Genomic DNA, 19521 nt, shown 5'->3' with positions numbered 1-19521 from the left:
ATTATTCAATTTTTTAATTTTATTAATATAAACTTCTTCCCTCATACTTTAAACATGCAAATCCTCAATCATATTTTTGCAATGGATCAAGGAGTTGCGTCATTGCTGAACACATCTATCACTGCATATGTACAAAGCCTATATTATATTATACTTATCAATCAGTATTCAAGATGTGGGGCCAGGGGTAATTAGATGAATAAAACTTTTAGTAACAATTTTCACTTCAAGTCGTATAAACCACAACAAATTCGGATGCCAATAGACAATTCTCGAAATAAATAGATCACTTCAAATAATCACATGCTTCCATTAAAAAAGGGGGCTAAAAGAACCACTTTTGCACTCTTTTTTCTTGTTTAAAGATTATTGCATGGACCACCAATGAGTGATGTATTAGTTTGGTGAAAACATTCTAATTAACAATTCAGAGGATCTAATAATCCAGAATTTGGCTGCTGACTATACAATTATGTGGAAATATATACCCTTCAATATGCCAATAATATTCCTAATTAGAATTTAATGCAGCCCCATATAGATACAGACGTCCAAGTGTTTTGGTTCAAAGAACCATGGACAAAAGTCAGTAACAGATATACATGTGAAATAGTTCTGACCCACAATTGGATCATGCATGCCAGGTGACGCATGTACTAGGAATAGGAAAAATTATCCTATCATCCAATCAAAGCCATGCATCTCTAAGATATAAGGAGCACCATTATCATTGCAAACATTTCAAACACCTTGGTTTCTCTGGAAGACTCCCTAAGTTTCTTCATTTCCTTCTCCTTCTCTTGTCCCAAACCAAAGTGATATTTTTTATTCAATGGAGGGCACCACAAGCTCTGAACTCCCACCAGGCTTTAGGTTTCACCCAACCGATGAAGAACTAATAGTGTATTACCTTTGTAACCAAGCCACATCAAAGCCTTGCCCTGCATCTATCATCCCAGAAGTGGATATCTACAAGTTTGATCCATGGGAATTGCCAGGTATATGTTATATAGTAACATCATTTGCCAAAGCTTTGTTATTATGCGTAACTTCATGATATCTATGTGCATACTTCACTGTATCATTGACCAACAATCCCAATTTATATTACATCTCTACTATGTTCCCTCATGCAAGAGCCCTTTGGAATTGAAACATGAATAATGTAAAAGCCTACCGCATGCTAAAATTCAACATTTTATTAGAAGAATTAAGTCGGCAAGGATTAAACCATGTTAGAACCAATAACTGAAAATTCTGAAAGTGTTGAATGAAGACACATGAATGGTTTTATATTACATCTCTTACACATTGGTTATCAACTTACCATGGAATGCAGATAAAAGCGAGTTTGGAGAAAATGAATGGTATTTCTTTAGCCCAAGAGACAGGAAGTACCCAAATGGAGTGAGGCCTAACCGAGCAACAGTGTCTGGGTATTGGAAGGCCACTGGCACAGACAAGGCAATCTATAGTGGATCTAAGCATGTTGGGGTGAAGAAGTCTTTGGTGTTTTACAAGGGTAGGCCACCAAAGGGTGTCAAGACTGATTGGATTATGCACGAGTATAGACTAGCTGAATCAAAAAAACAAGCTAGCAGGAAAATTGGGTCATGAGAGTAAGGCCTTGATCCTTGACCTCATTGTTACTTTCTGAATTTTAACATTTTAGTTTGCTATTCAATGTTGCTTTACAATTGACATTTCCCTTGTTCTTGGATGTGTCATCAGCTGGATGAATGGGTCTTGTGCAGGATCTATAAGAAGAAGCACATGGGAAAATCATTGGTGCAGGAGGAATATTCAAGTGTCCAAATTAGTAATCTTACAGCAGCAAATAATGATGATGAACAGAAAATTATGAACCTTCCTAGGACTAGTTCCCTTACCTATCTTCTGGATATGAATTACTTGTGTCCAATTTTATCTGATGGCTCCTATTGCTCAGCCTTTGATTTTCAAATTAACACTAGCCATATAGGAATAGACCCTTTTGTAAAATCTGAACAGGTTGAAATGACCAACCATCACTTAGCAGATTCAGGGAAGTTCCAAGTGAAGCAGAGTAGCACACCGTGGACCAGCCCATATTTGTGAAGCAAGTGTATGATCTGCTAGGATGCGACCAATAGGAGGAAAATTTAGGATTGTGTAGACATAATGATGGCAAGCGTGTTCATAAAATAATCCTGAAGATTCTTTGTGGAAATATGTCAAATATCTGTTATATTCACAAACGGAATTTCAATGTTTAATGCTTCAAAATTGAAGTTCACACATCTGGAATTACCTTCCTTACCTCGATACGGTTCAAACAGGGGATGAGATCATGCTTTGGAAGCATTTGAAGCTAGATTTGGTCACCCAGTTTTTGTACATATTACTGATAATTTATCTTGACCAACAGATATAGGACTAGTTTGTTTTTCAATTAAAAAATGAATTCTCGTATTCTTTTAAATATAAAACATATAGTTTAGTAAATACATATTTTAATTATATTTAATTATTTAAGTTTATAGATGTCAATAATTGAAGCCAAACAGGGTGTCATAGTTAACATGATTCTTTGTTTGTACATTGTCTTATCCAAAAGATGACGGAAACAAACGGTCATTGAACCGCGTAGAAAGGAACAAAATGCGTCTATAAGATTGACTTATGCTTTGGCTTATATTAATATTAAAAGAACTTGTTGATCGATAATTTAGGATATTCATTTAAAAATAATAAATAAAAAATTATTTAAAAAATTGATAACAGCGTATTTAACACTTTGTAATGATATTTTGATGTAAAATTTTTTTAAATTTGTATTCTTTAAATCTTTATAATACTAATTACAATTTGTCAAATATTAATATCAAGGGGGCTGAGAATGATACGTATCAGACTTCTAAATAAGTAGTTATCCTCTCGTATTTGCATAGTCAGGAAATTGAAAGTCAATGTCGATAAGTAGATTTTTATATAAAATCACTTGAATGGGTCATATTTCACATTAATGTGTTATAATGTAACTTGGTTAAATCCTAGCATTCTTGGTGTAGGATTAGAACACGAAGTAGATCAGATTAAGCATCTCTTAAACTAATAAATTCTGAAGAGCCTAAAACAGCGATTGACTCCTAACAATCTCATCTCCCATAATTAATATTTAATATAACAAACTGGTTGCTAAACATTCATTCTCTTCATGGATTTTTTTTATTCACCCTTTCATGTAAACTAAAATAAATTCCAAGTCTTTATTTATTTCTTAATTTGCTTTTATATTTTGGATTATCTATAATTTTTATACCTATTTTAGTTATGTGGATTTTGGAAGGCATTATTAGGAGTAGCAAAATAGAGGAGTCTCTTATTAAAAGTTCACCAAAAAGTGAATTGATTAATGATTATCCATATATCATTTTTAAAAATGGACTAAAAATTCTAAACCTACTTGTTTAGAAATGAGTAGGTGAGCTAAAGATTAAAAAATTCAAAAATATAAAATGTGTTGGCGAATTAATTTAATTAAAATTAATATAAAAAATAAAAAATTATAAAAAATATAAATTAATATTATATGATAATAGTAATTAATTATTAACTAATAAATGTATTTTAAATTTTTTAAAATTTTGTCGAGCAAGTCACCTGTCAGTGACCTATATTTTGGTAAGCTAAAATGAAGTAGTTAAACAGATTGAAAAGTGTAAAATGGTAGGTAACTTTTTTTAAGATTAGGTTATCTGGTTATATAAGATCTCTTTGCTCAAACATACAAATCAACTCAGAACAAAAATTCCAAATTCTAAGTGTAATAAACAAACAATTGCAATCAATAACTTTTGATTAAAATTTTTTAAGCTAAAATGACAAGCTGAACTAAATATTTTACATCTAATGACTTGCTTAATTTATCTCATTTTAACCTATCAAAATACGAGTCAACTGTGAGTTAAGGTGAGGTAGCTCTTTGAATTTTATTTTTTTTTAGTTTTAAAAGTTAACGTATAATTATGTAAAAATTATTACTTTTTATTAAATAAAAATATTTTTTAATATTTTTTTATTAATTTCTGTAATTTTTTCTTTAAACTAATTTTAGACAAGCTAGTTCATTAACCTGTTAGCCTATCAACTCTTTTTTATTTATTTTTTTAATTTTTTGATCTTCGGCAAGCAACTTCTTAGCCTACCATCCCACCCTTAAAAGTAAAAGGTATAAAATTTATCTCATTTTAAAAAACAGGCGAGGTAAGTTAGCCAATTTTATGGCATACTAGCTAACTTTGACATCCCTAATTTACATCACTTAGTATTTTTTATAAAATGTGAGTTCAATTGTAAAATTATTATCTTAATAATTATGTATATTAAAATTTATATTTATATAATTTAAACATTTATAACACAATTAAAAAATAGTGTTTTAAGAATCAATAAAATGGGTCATTAAAATTGAAAATTTAGTTGCAAAATTGATTAGCAACTGAATAGTAACAGTGACTAATTTATTGGTCGCAATTACTTTAGCAAACGAAAAAGTAATTAGTTGCAAAATTTTGAAACTTTTGGGTCGCAAATTTATTTTCTAGGTCACAAATTTTAGTTGCAAAAATATATGTATGACAAAAAATAGAAACTAAATATTTGGTCACAAATATAAATATTCGAAATCAGTTGCTAATTAGAGACTATCATTTTCAATCAAATTTGGTATATCTTTAGGAATTCTAGATAATTAGCGATTCAGTTAAATTTTTCTTGTTAAAAAAATAATCAAAATATTAAAAAACATGCAAATAATTAAGTTCTATGATAAGTAAAACCTTTTTGAGAGTATCAATCATTGTCGTACATGACCTTTAATAACAAAGAAACTTATTAATCAAATATAACAAAAGTTGTTAAAGTTAGTATCATTATACTTTCACTCCAAACTAATTTATTATATGAACTAAAAAAAAAAATAGTAACTCCAATTTACATATGGATAAAAAATTAAAAGAAAATAATAATAATAATAACATCGTCATAGTAATAACATTGTAACAGCAAATATTACATGGTGATTGCAACTCTTTAGAAGTACATTCTAGAATCTAGATGAGCTACTTTGTTACATTTGTAAGTAGTATACAACCAATTAAATCCTCATGTCACATTTTGATGGTAGCTAATACAACATAAAAAGACTCCTACAAATATCATGCATGAACAAACTATGGTATATTCAAATTTTTAAAAAAAAATCAAAACTTCGAAAACTTTAAGTTGTTCAATCAACTTTGGTAAGGCTGAAAATGAAAAGTTAGAATATTTTTATTTATTATATAAGAACTATTTATATTCAACTCTTTTTATAAAAAAAGGAAAAAAGATATTATTAACATAATGCACCTTGCTTTCAAATGTGTAGATTTTAGAAATTAAAAACAAAAAACAAAAAACTTAGTAGCTCCTTTCACATTTCTGTAATCCCAATTTATTTAGATATGATAAATAATCAAAATAGAAAATTTAACAAAAACTTAATGAATTTAGAAATAGAAAGTTGCATAACCCTTAAATGTATTGATATTTGCATATTGAAAAAAACATGGTAACATAACATGAAAATTTACTATTAGATCACTAATAGTAATTAAAAATTTACTTACAATAATAATTAAATATAGTAACATGAAAATTAAAATCATTTGTATATTTAAATACATATTAATAAGGATCATTTAAATAATAGTATTTTTGAATATTCTTCTAACCATTTGCTAAGTAATTTACCAATTCATAGTGTCTTTACGAATATAACATTATTAATTAGATCCCTTAGTTAGGTAAGGCATGGGATGTCAGTTGGCGAAGATGATTCTTTTAACATAAGATTTCAAGCTTTAATCTTTTGTTAAAGCTTGTCACTGGAGTTTATATTAAAGTGCAACAAGAAGATAAATGTGTATGGAAGTCAGATTTTTCAGGTTGTTATTCAGTGCAATCTGCGTATTCATGACTATTTAAACTTTTCAGTGATCCTAATAGTGTAAATCAATGTACGGCAGACGCCTTGCAAAGGTTATGGAAAGGGAAGGTCCCTCTTAAATGTCTAGTATTTTCTTAGCAATTGTTGTTGAATGCACTTCCTTGTAAAAGTTTGCTGATTGATTGTGGTATTCAAATTGATGATATAACTTGTTATTTCTATCATGATTTGGGGAAACTTTTAACTCATTTGTTTTTAACGTGCTCAGTTTCATTTCAAATCTGGTATTTTACGGCGTGTTGGCTTGAATTCTCACTGATTTTGCCTTCATATTTATCGACTCACTTGCTTTCTTGAGTTGGTGTTGGTTGCAGTAAAAGAGAAAGGATGTGTTTATTAATTATTTGGGTAAGTACAGTGTGGTCTTTGTGGTTACATAGAAATAAAATAGTATTTTCCAATGGTGTTTTGGATGAGAAGAAAGTCATAGATTCTATTATTCTGAAATCTTGAAAATGACTATCACTTGTTAGTAAGGGAAAAACTATTTTGTTAGCAGATTGGTATCTGAACTCACGAAATTGCTTTCGTCTTAACTTTACATAAATATGTTTCTAATTTTATTTTTCTGAATAAGTATTAGTTTTTTTTCTCTATGTATATGGGTCTTAAGTTCCCCTTGAAACTCTTTCTAATAATATATATTTTGCTTAATGAAAAAAAATTAGATCCCTTAGTTTCTATAAATTATTATGATTATACACACCAATTTTTAATATAATTCAATGATCAATTTTAGTAACATCATGTAAATTATTCTATATAAATGTCAATAATCATATATAATAAAATAACATCAATCTAAAGTAAAAAAAAAATGGTATAAGTATAAATAATGTTACTTTGTCATGTTCATTAAAAACACCAAATCTTATAATTTCATTTGACAATTTTAATGTAACGAAAGGATTTCTTATAAAAGGAGAATTCAAGTAACATTCAAAGTGGAGTCTATAGTAAATTTCTTTTATAGTAATAAAAATGTAGAAAGTAATGATCATATATACTTTTCTTTTTACTTAAAATATTGAATAATAAAATAAATGTATTATATTTAAAGTGGAGTAAAAATATATATACTAAATGTAAACATATGATGAAAGAAAAAAAAAGTAATATTACTCTTTTCGTCCTCTAACTTTAGGATAAAATTCACTTTCGTCATCTAACTTTCTTTTTTGTTCATTTTAGTCCTTTAACTTTTAAAAAAGTTTCAAATAGTTCTTTTTTGGTTAAAGACTTTAATGCCATTAGAAAATTTTGTCATTTTGTGCTACGTGTACTGTGTATTACTATTCATTGTCTTCTTCCTTAGATCTCTTATCTGGTTTCCGGTCAATAACTTTTCTTCTTCCTTCTCCTTTCATATTCATCTTATACTCAAATCTCTATCTTCTTACCACTAACACCAAGCACTCACCCCCAAATCTCAAACCATAAATAACCTAACTTTTAAATATCTATTTTTCATCTCTGATAGATCTAAACACATGTTTCCATTTTTCATTTTATTAATTTTTTATACTACCCTAACCTTTCAAGCCTTCATGAACAAGTATACTATGTTCTGGAAGTTTAAAACATAATCTAAAAATAAACACAGATTGTCAGAGATGGAAAATGAGTATTTAGAAAGTTAGGTTATTTATAGTTTGAGATTTGGAGGCGTGCTTGGTGTTAGTAGTAAGAAGATAGAGATTTGAATATAAAAGGATGAAGATGAAAGGGATAGGGAAGGAGAAAAGCTGTCAGAAACCAAATCTGAGATTTGAGGTAGAAGATAATAAACAATAACACATAGTACACGTGATACAAAATGACAAAACTTTCTAATAGAATTAGGGTCTTTAATGTAAAAAGACCTGTTTAAAACTTTTTTAAAAGTTAAAAGACTAAAATGAATCAAAAAAAAGTTAAAGGATGATGAAAGTGAATTTTATCCTAAAGAGATAAAAAGAGTAATTTTGTCAAAAAAATTTATAAGTAAAATAAAGAAAGAAAGTAAGCAGTAGAAACATGAATGCATAAGCAAGAGAAGATGAGATGAAACTTGACATTCTATTAGAAGAGTCTATCATTAACTTTTTCTCTTATTAGAATTGTGGTAATCAAATGGTACCGATAGAAACAATGTAGATGCATTTTTGTATGCAAACGTAAAATTTGATTAAAAAAAAAAGATTAAATTCTACGGTGCTCTTTAAAATTGGCATTTTATGTTCTCTTACACAATGAGAATATTGATTTATTTAAAATATATAAATATTTTTTAATTTTTAAGATATTAAAAAAATTACACTCCTTGTTTAAAAAAATATACAATACTTTCTTAATTTTAGAAGCACTTTAGCAAGAAAAAAAGAATAATTAAATTAATAACATGAAAGAGTGTTAATTATTTAATATTGTGAAATATGAATGATTTTTTGAGAAATAAAATTAACTTCCCTCCCTTTAAACAATCTATTATGTGGTTTTAAATGTTAAAATACGAAAGATCTTAAGAAAATAATAGTTATTCTTTTCTTATATAAAATAATGAAATTTACTGAATAAACTCTTTATGAAGTGATGACACGTCTCACAAAATAAATAAATATATGTTAAGTGTTGAATTTATTAAAATATATCTTTAATAAATTTTTATCAAAATTACATTTTATTATAATTGTTTAATTGAAAGTTCTTATAAAATAGTTTAACTCTACAAAATTTCACATATTTTAAATGCTAAGTGAAACTCTATCATCTTATTATATTTTAATGAATAATATATTATTTAAAATATAAATAAATAGAATAGTATCTATAAATATATAAATTATGTATATTTTTATATACATATTTTTGTAATAATATTACGAGAATCAACAGTTTGATTGAAAAATTATCTTTTAATAAAAATATTAAAGATGTGATTTTATGTAAGAAATATAATATTGGTAATACTATTAATTATAAATTTATAATTATGGCGTAATAGTAGTTGTTCTTTACGACATTTATTCGGTTTCAAGTGGAACCAATGTTGGTTCGTACTAATCTAACCTAATCAAGTAATATCAATACTTCATGTAATATATTATTATTATTATTATTATTATTCCTTTGGTTCACTATTTTTATATAAAGAATATATGTAACATTATTTTAACATATTTTATATAATTAAATTTTTAAAAAAGTTAACATAATTTAAAAAATGATTAATTTATAAGATAACTACTTTACTTTTCTAAAATTTGATCAATCACAAAAAAAAATATATTACTAGAATTCAACTGAACTCTCTTTTACTAAAGTTCGTATTTTTATATTATTATGTTGGAATAATATCAAAACATATGGTTTACTTATAATTCGCACGTAGCTCACTTTTTAAGCTTCAATATTTCCTTGCATCTCAATTTACTTAATCTTGACGAGAGTTTGGTTAAGTGGTCAAATCATTTGGCTTATAAGCACCGGATTAAGAATGCGTAACAGGATAGGATAATTCTTTTTAGCATCTTAATTAATTAAAGATTCTTGTAAATCGGTGTGTATTTAGGATATTGATTAAGAAATTTAAAATACACAATTTTTATTATGTTGAAATGCATTGAAAATCACAGAAGGAAGTGCATTAATAATATATATATTTTTTAATTAAAGTCAGAGGTTGAAGTTAACATTTTTCATATTTTTTAACAAAATTTTTTTCCTTTGAATTCCTTACCAAGTGGGCTAACATTTGTCTCATTTAAAATTTGGATTTTGTGACGTTTTAATGCTATGATGACCATCTGTTTAGTCTTTTTATGTTTTGTTACTATTGGTAACATGGAATGATGTGTAATTAATCAGTTTTATTCACGAGTGAGAATCTGATATGCGACCCTTGTGGTTACTAACTACACAGCAACCAAGAGCAGCATTTCACTTGAAGTAAAATGAAATGCAAAAATTATTTCCTTGACATCTTCAGCAAGGTCATAAGTGATGAACCTTGAATGTGAACAATGAACGAAGAACAACAAAAAGCTTTGAGTACAGAACATTTGTCATCGAAAGCTTTTAATTATTGTAAGAAATTATTGCAGCCGGGGAAAGCCACAGACAAACACAATCAGATTCAGGGTTATGCACACCACTTTTCCATGCCCATTATTTTTTTATACCAAAACCAAAGTCAAGTGAACAATTACTAAGGTACTGTACATGGATATATAATACCATGTACCATATCAACGCTTGCTTATTGATACTGCTGACATAAGAATGAGGATGATGAACAGAACTGCTGCAATGAAAGAACCAATGAGTGAACCAGAAATGCGTTCACAGAAGTTGTTGTATTGTCGGCAGAAAGGAAACCAATTGGCATTTGGGTTGCCATAGTGTGCTACATAAACGATGGCTGCAGCTGATGAGGCCCCAGTTGTGAGAAGACCAAACATAATCTTCACAAGTTCAACACAACCTTCATTAGAAACATTTGGCAGTAACATCTAACAAGATAAGAAGGTGTACAATGTTACCGAAGCCCAATTTTTGTAGGCAATTTTCTTCCATTCCCCCTCTCAGAACTAGCTCTTAGCCCAATTTAATAGTAACACAGTAGCTTCAAAGAATTAGAGAATGTTTGGAAGATCTTTTGGCTTATGAAAAAGTTTATGCCATTTGTAAAAAAAATTTTGCTTGTTCAAATAAACTTCTTGGTATATAGTTTATTAAAATAAATTATTTTTAACTTAATTTAATGATTTTCTATGCTATAAATCCTAATATAATAAGAGTTTATGAATAAATGTTTAACAAAATTGTGTATTCAAATACATCCTTAATTTATTATGAAAATTTGGAGGTTAAAATGTTCAATAAACCTTTCCCCTGTGGCCAAACTGGTGGCTAAATTTGGAATGACATTCAATAGCATGAAAATTAGAAAAAGAAACAGTGTGTTTACCGTATCAAGAAAGACCTGGAGAACCCTGCTTCTTACTGCATTACTCCTTACTATATGGAAGAATGACAGGGCAAGTGAAAGAAGTAGGTAGCCACACACAATAGAATTGGAGGTCACAAAAAACCTGGAATTACATATTTCAAATTTTCTTTTCTACAAACTATGCCATAGTTAAAAATTATTATTTTAAGGCATATATACAATAACTCTTTCAAACAATGGCCACTTACACAAATGTAGGAAGGTCATCAAAAACAGCTCTGAATTTTACAAACCGTGTGGCAAATGGAAGTGTTTCCTTTGTTGTTCCCATACCCAGTGCACTTCCCAGGGTGCAAATAGCTGCAACAATTCTCAAAATGAAGTCCACTATTGAGAGTCCTCTCTTCAACCTTTTTCTTGGGGCTAGTCTTTTTGAAATTTCTCCACCCTCAATTGCACTGGCCTTCATTTTTGTTACAAATGGATTCTCTTCTCTTGTGGGTTAACAAGTATCACAAATGCTACTTATTTATATACTTGAATCAGTAAAATAGAACCCTGATTTTACATTAAATATATCCAAGAGGGATACAATTTTAGTGGATTAGGTTTGCCAAGATCTAAGTGGCTTGACCTAAGCATGAGACATGCTACTCTGTGAAGGTTATGCTTGGTCTTAATCTTTTATCTTCAATAATTCCTTTGCCTTATTACTTGCATTGTATAAACAAAGCATGACGTTTCTTCCACCTCTAGTAAATTATAGAATCATAGTTTGACTAAACAATTCTTTAAAATGTTTAATTAGTGTCACATGCCGATGGAGAATGAAAAACACATGCAATATTACTTGAGGTTTTTAGTATTATTTATTTGAGTGTAACAATGAAAATTTTCCATGAATAACAAAGAAATATGTGGAATTTTGATGGAACAAATTAAAATTTTTTATGTCCATCCTTTGCGTTTCCTAAATATGCATTGAATGCTAGGGAATCTTACACAGTAAAGTAGCACTCGGTTATGAAAAAAGGAGATGCTGTGACACCATGTAGTGATGTGATTTGCAAATTATACTTAGTGGTTTGGGTATACGATTTATTGTTTTTAATATCATTGTGTAGCATCTAGAAAACCCTGGACTAGAAGGTTTTGTGTAGTAGAGGACAATTACATGATATCACATTTCAACGTCGGCATTTGATTAAAAAAATGGAACATTAAACCATAAGATAATATACACGCTATATGAATTAAAGTGACCGAGGGCAGCACTGGTTCTGCTGGTAGTGTTTGATGAAGTAGGCAACTTGGTGCTGTACGTTCACTGTGTTTACATCCCACTTTGCCACGGTATAAACGGCCTTCAAAGAAATACAAGAATATTTGGCCCCAGGTAACGTCCCTTACATTTTTGGCTTTTTGAAAAAATAATAAAATTTAAAAGGTGTTTACTAAAATAATTTGAAATGAAATTATTTATCTGAGATAATTTTTGCTACTTTGACAATAAATATTACCTCTTTTGGTGACGAGATTTTGATTTAAAAAAAATATTTTCACTAATTGTAAGTACTTTAGTAATGGATGGGACTAGTCTTGCCTCTTGTCTAAACAAAACTAGTCACGTTCACTGCAACAACAAGACTTTAAGTCCCTCTTGTTATATAATAATTTTTTTCTTTTTTGTTTATTAAATAATTATATGTATTATTAGTTTTTTTATTTGCCACAAAATTATATATAAATGACGTTCACGAATTTATTTTGTTTACAGCAAACTCAATTAATAGATAATGCTTTTAGTGTATTGACGCTTATTTTTAGTAGTTGACTTTATCTTGGTAAGTATTTAGTGTATTGTTATTATTTTTTTAGTTTTAATATTAATTTTTTAAAATAATAATAATTTTTTAAGCAAAGGCATGATTCATTTTCTATGAACACAAATCCTTTTAAACTAGGCTTGTAGGTGCAAAATCAATCTTGTGAGCACGTCTGATAAATCTATATTTTGATTAGATTTTAGTTAGTTTTTTAGGATCTTTTTAACAAGAAAGTATAATTTAGAAGATAAAAATCTCATAAAAATATATAATTGTTCAAGTAATTTAAATTTTAGTTTAGTAACTCAATTTGTTTGGATTGAATAGAATTTTTATGTAAATGTTGTTGATTGAATTAGTTTTGCAAGAAATTTCAAGGAAAACATAAGAATTGGAAGCTTTAAGAGGTTAAATAGATATAGTGTAATCACTTTTAGTACAAAAAATGAGCACTTCAAAGGTCTGGAGAATAATTAAGGAATGGGTGTAGCTACTTTCTGTACAAAAAGTAAGCATTCCAGAGACATAGGGAATGAAATATGTTGAACGTAAGCACTTTTAGTGTCAAAAGAAGTCACTTTAGAGGTTTGGAAAGGGAATTTTTTTGCACATAGATACTTTTGTGACCAAAAGTAGCCACTACAAAAGCTTAGAGGAAGGTTGGTATTGCACGTAACCACTATTAGAATGAAATGTAGCCACTACAAAAAGCTTAGTTGATGAGTTATGCTGCGCGTAGACATTTTTTATGCTGAAAGTTGTCACTTCAGAAGTCGTGAAGCTATGCGTAACTACTCTTTTTTTTTTTTTTGCTAAAAGTAGTTACTCTAGAAGCAGTATTATGCAAAAGACCTTGTGTTTAAACACTTTTTAGGTAAAAAGTGGCTATGCGCAAGCTTAAATGAGGAATTCTGTTGCGCATAGCTACTTTTGGAGTAAAAAGTGGTTACGCCAGAAGAGCAAAAAAGTTATAAATAGGTAGAAACTCATTTTTTTTTCTCATTTTTTTATTTTCCACACTCTTAGAGAGTTAGAGAGATGATTGAGAGTGAATTTCAAATCTTAAATCTAGAGAAATCAAGCTTGGGGCTTGGATTCATGGAGATTTTCTATACCTTCTCTTCTACTCTTTCTTTCTCTCTTTCTTTTATAATCATGTTCTAATTTACTTCGATTAGGGATTGATGGATCCAATTTAGATATTGTAAATTGATTGTGGATCTAAATTCTAAGATCTTGATTGTATTAAACATTTAATTTTTTCCTTAATGCAATTCTTGGATTAACCATTCAATTGAATTGAACTTAAAAAGTTTTCATCAATGGAAGTTAAGATAATTTTTTAGATCTGAATTGAATGTCAAGGTTATTGATATCTTAGGAATAAGCATTTATGATCTTGCGATATCTTAATTTCTAATACCTAATGTAACACATTGAATTTAATTTTTAAAATAAATAAATTTCATAATAATGGGAATGATAAAAATTTTCATTCAATTAGTTTCCAACACATAGTTTCAATAAAGTCTTTTAAAATAAGGATGGATTACCATTTGAATCAAGTAATTGCTATAGAACTTAATTAATACATTTTAGTTCCAAAAATAAATATTCTAAGCTCTATATCAGTATCATCTATCTCTTCACTGAGCTCGATGTTGATCGTCTTGATCACCTGACACTACCACACACAAGCACAGAGACTCACCTTACACATTTTATATATTTACTAACATAATTCTAATCAAGCATCCTACAAATACAACTAATACTTTTCAACATACTATTCCAATTCACAAATAGGTGCACTCACTGCACCATCAAACAATCTACACACGCGTGCGCTTACTGCACGTAGTCACGCTCACTGTGACACTATGATCATAGATTCCTGATGCCTTCAATCAATCTCAGGGACTTACTCAATTTCATACCATGGATGGTCGTCAGATAGCTCCCGCTCCACGGATACAATGTGTGCGATATTGAGCCCCCAAGCAAAGGTGTTAGTCAGAGGCCAAGTTAGGAGGAAAGTGTGTGGCATGTAATGAACTCACGCTCACTATTGGTGTCATCACCACTCTCTCTTTCTCAAAGTATTTCTACCGCCCTCATCTTCCACACCCCTAGTGTATCGCGAAACCATTCATAGTTTTTCAACATTTCCAAACACAATCATAATCACAATTAACATGTCATTTTTCCACTTTCAACCATTTCATATCATTCGTCATCAACAAATAGCATGTTTACACATCTCAACCATATTATACTTAAACACAGAATTTCCAACATCATTTCATCACACACAACATTCATTATCCATCATACACCTTTTCTCAAATAGCAATCATATTATATTACACACCACATTTCCATCAAGATTCAATCATAACCAAACATTCTCATAAAAATACACTTCTTCCTACGTTTCATTCTAACCACATTATAATATATATCCAAATAAACAATTTCCAAGGATAATGAGATAGGGTAGAGTCTTCCCTTACCTAGGAATGAAGACCCAACAAGAAATCAACAATGAAAATACTCCCATCACGGATTTCATCCTAAACACATAAAAAATCTCCATGAGAAATTGAGAAAGTAAGGAAGAGGGATGAAAATCGAAACTCTAATCCATGAAACTCACCTCCAAGCGTTCCAAACATTATTTCAATCTTCAACCTAGCTCCAAAACGGCTTTGGAGACAATTTAATCGGTGAAATAAAGTTTTGAGTTGAAAAAATCAAAGGAATTTCGAAGAGAAGAATGAAAAATAAATTTCTCAAATCCTAAACCCCACAAATACCTTTCTGGTTGCAATATTCTCGCTACAGTAAGACATATTTCGCTACAGCGAAAATATTAGAGAAAACTACACTCTAGTTTCTGTAGAATTCACTACAGCAAGACTGCAACCCAGAAATGCACTTATCTATGTTGCCTTCTCGCTACAATAAAGAGTCTCTCGTTACAGCAAGAACACTTTTGCAGCACACACTTAGTCTTTTCAATCAATCCAAACACATCCAATATCTCAATACACCACCAACATCTACAATTATACATACATACATATATATATATATATATATATATATATATATTCATCTACACGTATTCACACATATTTATGTCATCACACACACACACATATACATTCATATCATCATACTCATCAAATATATATTTAAATAGCAATCGACATGCTTATATAACAATATTACAAAATTTGGGGCATTACACCTAATGCAATATTTGATTAATTTACACCTAAGGAAGTAGGGTAATTAATTGAATATTAGGATCATTGAGTCAAGGAATTAAACTTTGATTAACCTCACTTTAATTTCTGTAAAATCTCACTACAGCGAGACTGCAATCCAGAAATGCATTCATCTATGTTGTCTTCTCGCTACAATAAAGAGCCTCTCGCTACAGCAAGAATGCCTTTGCAGCATACACTTAGCCTTTTCAATCAATCCAAACACATCCAATATCTCAATACACTACCAACATCTACAATTATACATATATATATATATATATATTCATCTACACGTATTCACACATATTTATGTCATCACACACACACATATACATTCATATCATCATACTCATCAAATACATATTTAAATAGCAATTGACATGCTTATATAACAATATTACAAAATTCGGGGCATTCACCTAATGCAATATTTGATTAATTTACACCTAAGGAATTAGGATAGTTAATTGAATATTAGGATCATTGAGTCAATGAATTAAACTTTGATTAACCTAGTAAAATTAATCATCAAACAATTAAGGAATTTAAAATTAAGATCACATTCAGTTTTGTAATAAACAAATTGGTGAAATCAACCCTAACTTCATTTGATTAATCATCTCATTCTTTATTCTGTTATGTTGTTACCTTTTGAATTTTTTTTGCACATTTATGATTTAGTTCTCAAATGTTCAAAACATCTCAAATTTTAATTAGCTCAAATAGTTTTTGATCTATAAATTGGTAATTGAATGAATCAATCCTTGTGAATGATACTTAAAACTTAAAATTATAATTTTATTACTTGATACAACTACCTAATACACTTGCTAAATATGACTCTAAGAACATGACAAATTTTTGCCCTAAATCCATTATATATACATCAGTGAGCTATTTTTTACCTTTAGAACTATTGTTTTGCTATATAGAATTTCTCCATTACTAGAGGTACTCATAACACACCTTTGAGAATTAGTTGTTTAAAAGCTCCTTTCTATGTCTTTCTTATTATACTAATAATCTTTCTTCAAGTGCCCTTTGATACTACAATGGTAACACTTGACATTCTTTCATCTTTGGAATTTTGATCTACCATGATTTTGACTCCCACTAGGGTCACAATCCATTGATTTTCTTCTCGTTACTGCTAAAGCTTTTGCTCGTTTTGAACTTTTTGCTCTATTCTCTTTATTGTTATGTCTAGATTTTTCAAGAATTGCGCTGGCTACATCAAAAAAGGATAAAGAGTTAATGATATTATTATTTATAATATTGATGATGACTTGATCGTTTGAAACCGGTAGACTTTGAAAGAGAAGCTTTACACGCTCATTGTTTACTATTTTGAAATTCGATGTTGTGGATCGAGAAAATAGCATATTTAGATTATTGATGTGATTAGTCACATATGACGTTTCACTCATCTGAAGAGTATAAAATCTCCTCTTTAAGAAAATTCTATTGTAAAGAGACTTGACCTCATACAATTTAATGAGAGTATCACAAATTTTATTTGCACTTTTCTTCTCCGCAATACTTGATAAGATAGAATTAACCATTGCCAAATGCAAATTTGCAATAGCATTATCATCGATTTCTTTCTAATTATCATTTGTTATATTTCTGTGTCTTCATTCAATTACTACTAGGCAATTACCCATCCTCAAAATTGCTTTTATCTTCAATTTTTATAAAGAGAAAATATTCTTATTTAAGTTTTTAATCTCAAATTTTGTTGCTATTTTTTTAACTAGATCAATGTGCACAGTAATAACTAATATCTGCAACATGAAAATTTGCTTTTATCTTCAATTTTTATAATGAGAAATTATTCTTGTTTAATTTCTTAATATCAAATTTTGTTGCTATTTTTTTAACTAGATCAATGTACATAGTGATAAATAATATCTGCAGCATAAGCCAATAACCTTCAACACTAATACCACTATTAAGTAATATATATAAAGTAAATATTTACAACTAAAATAGAGTTAAAAAATATTAGAATTGGAACCTTTTATTATGTGGAAGAATAATACAACTTATCTTTAATTACAAGAAAAAATAATAACACTATCTCTTAATAATAGAATAAAATAAAACTAAAAAAATCTTACTGGGAAAACTTTCCTTTTTCCTCTTTGAATTTTTTCTATAAAAATAACACTAAAAAAATGAGATAATATATAACGAAAAAACATGTATGTATTTATAGTTAGAACTCCAACTTCAACTTGTGTTCCTCCTAAAATTATGGAGTATTCTTCACCTTATTCTATTCACACAAATTGCAAATTTCAATGAAAAACAATTCATCTTTTTTTTTATTTATTTTTATTTTTACTTTTTCTTTTACCACAAAAGGGACTTTACCTTTTCAATGTTAAAAAACTAACTAAATTAATTTTATTTCATATCAAATTTATTCCACACCTAAAATATAATAAATATAATTTAAGTTATTAAATTGGAAGCATTAGTAGTTATTTTAATTATTATTTTAAAATTCAAATATGAAATATATAACTATATTCAACAAAATAATTAATAAATAATATTAAAAATAAATTAAATAAATACTAAAAATATAAATTAAAAATATTTTCAAAGCTTAAATTGCTTCAATTATTTTTAGTAAATTATAATTAAAATAAATTATTTATATATAATACAATTTTTAAATAACTTAAATTAAAATTACAACCAATATTATTTTTTAGTGAAAAAATAAATTACTAAAATAACATAATAAATTTAATAACAACTAAACTAATTAAATTAGTACTAAAGAATTTTAAAACAAAATACTAACCTAATACTACTTCTTCAAATTGAAAAAGAGGTCTAAGCCGTAAATTGAAAAATTTTGTTTAAATATACATATTATATACACTTTTATATTGAATAAAAGAGTGTAACTATAATTTTTTATCCAAAGGATAAAATGGTGTATTGCGACACTAGAGACAATTTTGCCTCTGTTATGAATTTTACCAATATCACTTTTATTGTGAGCAAATAAGATTTTCTTTTTAATATATACTAGGTAAGGAATTTGTTTTTAAAATTGTATTTTTTTTTTAAATTTAAAATCCAATCCAATAGTTCAATTTTTTTTTTATATTTTTTAACTTAAATTAGATTGGAACTTATAAACACTCATACTTAATTTTTTAATAAATATTATAAAATTGCTAACCATTGTCTTAGGAGTATCGATTAATGAATATTTTTTCATTAAAAATGTATTAATACATATTTATTGTAATTTTAATATATTTTCAGCATATTTTTTTAATATTTTTATTTGTTAGTTTCTTAATTAGAACTCTAAAAATATTGATTAATAACCTTAATTTTAAAAATTATGTAAAGTATTCAAATATCATACTTACATTATTGTAATTTAAAATGATTAAAAATTTAAATAAAGTTGAAAGGATGGCTTATGGCAGG

General features: G+C 28.1%; 2 protein-coding genes across 4 annotated transcripts; one reads left to right on the top strand and one right to left on the bottom strand.

Moving 5' to 3' along the window:
- Positions 1-567: 567 nt before the first annotated feature.
- Positions 568-2683, top strand: LOC113857632 (NAC transcription factor 29-like). 3 transcript variants are annotated; one of them, XM_027489718.1, is made up of 3 exons: positions 568-998; positions 1340-1619; positions 1755-2428. In XM_027489718.1, the coding sequence occupies exons 1-2, from the start codon at positions 833-835 to the stop codon at positions 1615-1617; spliced, it is 444 nt and encodes a 147-aa protein (XP_027345519.1). In that variant the 5' UTR covers positions 568-832; the 3' UTR covers positions 1618-1619; positions 1755-2428. The 3 variants fall into 3 exon arrangements, with proteins under 3 accessions (XP_027345519.1, XP_027345518.1, XP_027345517.1); XM_027489717.1 differs by having other exon boundaries at positions 743-998; positions 1732-2683; XM_027489716.1 differs by having other exon boundaries at positions 787-998; positions 1340-1615; positions 1727-2097.
- Positions 2684-10257: 7574 nt separating this feature from the next.
- LOC113860058 (CASP-like protein 6) lies at positions 10258-11430 on the bottom strand. The gene is made up of 3 exons (XM_027492686.1): positions 11210-11430; positions 10980-11103; positions 10258-10473 (listed from the first exon to the last, which is right to left on the bottom strand). Exons 1-3 carry the CDS (start codon positions 11428-11430, stop codon positions 10258-10260), a joined length of 561 nt encoding a protein of 186 aa, XP_027348487.1.
- Positions 11431-19521: the final 8091 nt, after the last annotated feature.

The sequence above is a fragment of the Abrus precatorius genome, unplaced genomic scaffold, assembly GCF_003935025.1.
Source record: "Abrus precatorius isolate BTA unplaced genomic scaffold, Abrus_2018 Scaffold2, whole genome shotgun sequence".
Taxonomy (NCBI): domain Eukaryota; kingdom Viridiplantae; phylum Streptophyta; class Magnoliopsida; order Fabales; family Fabaceae; genus Abrus; species Abrus precatorius.
This window is presented reverse-complemented; position numbering and strand designations above follow the sequence as displayed.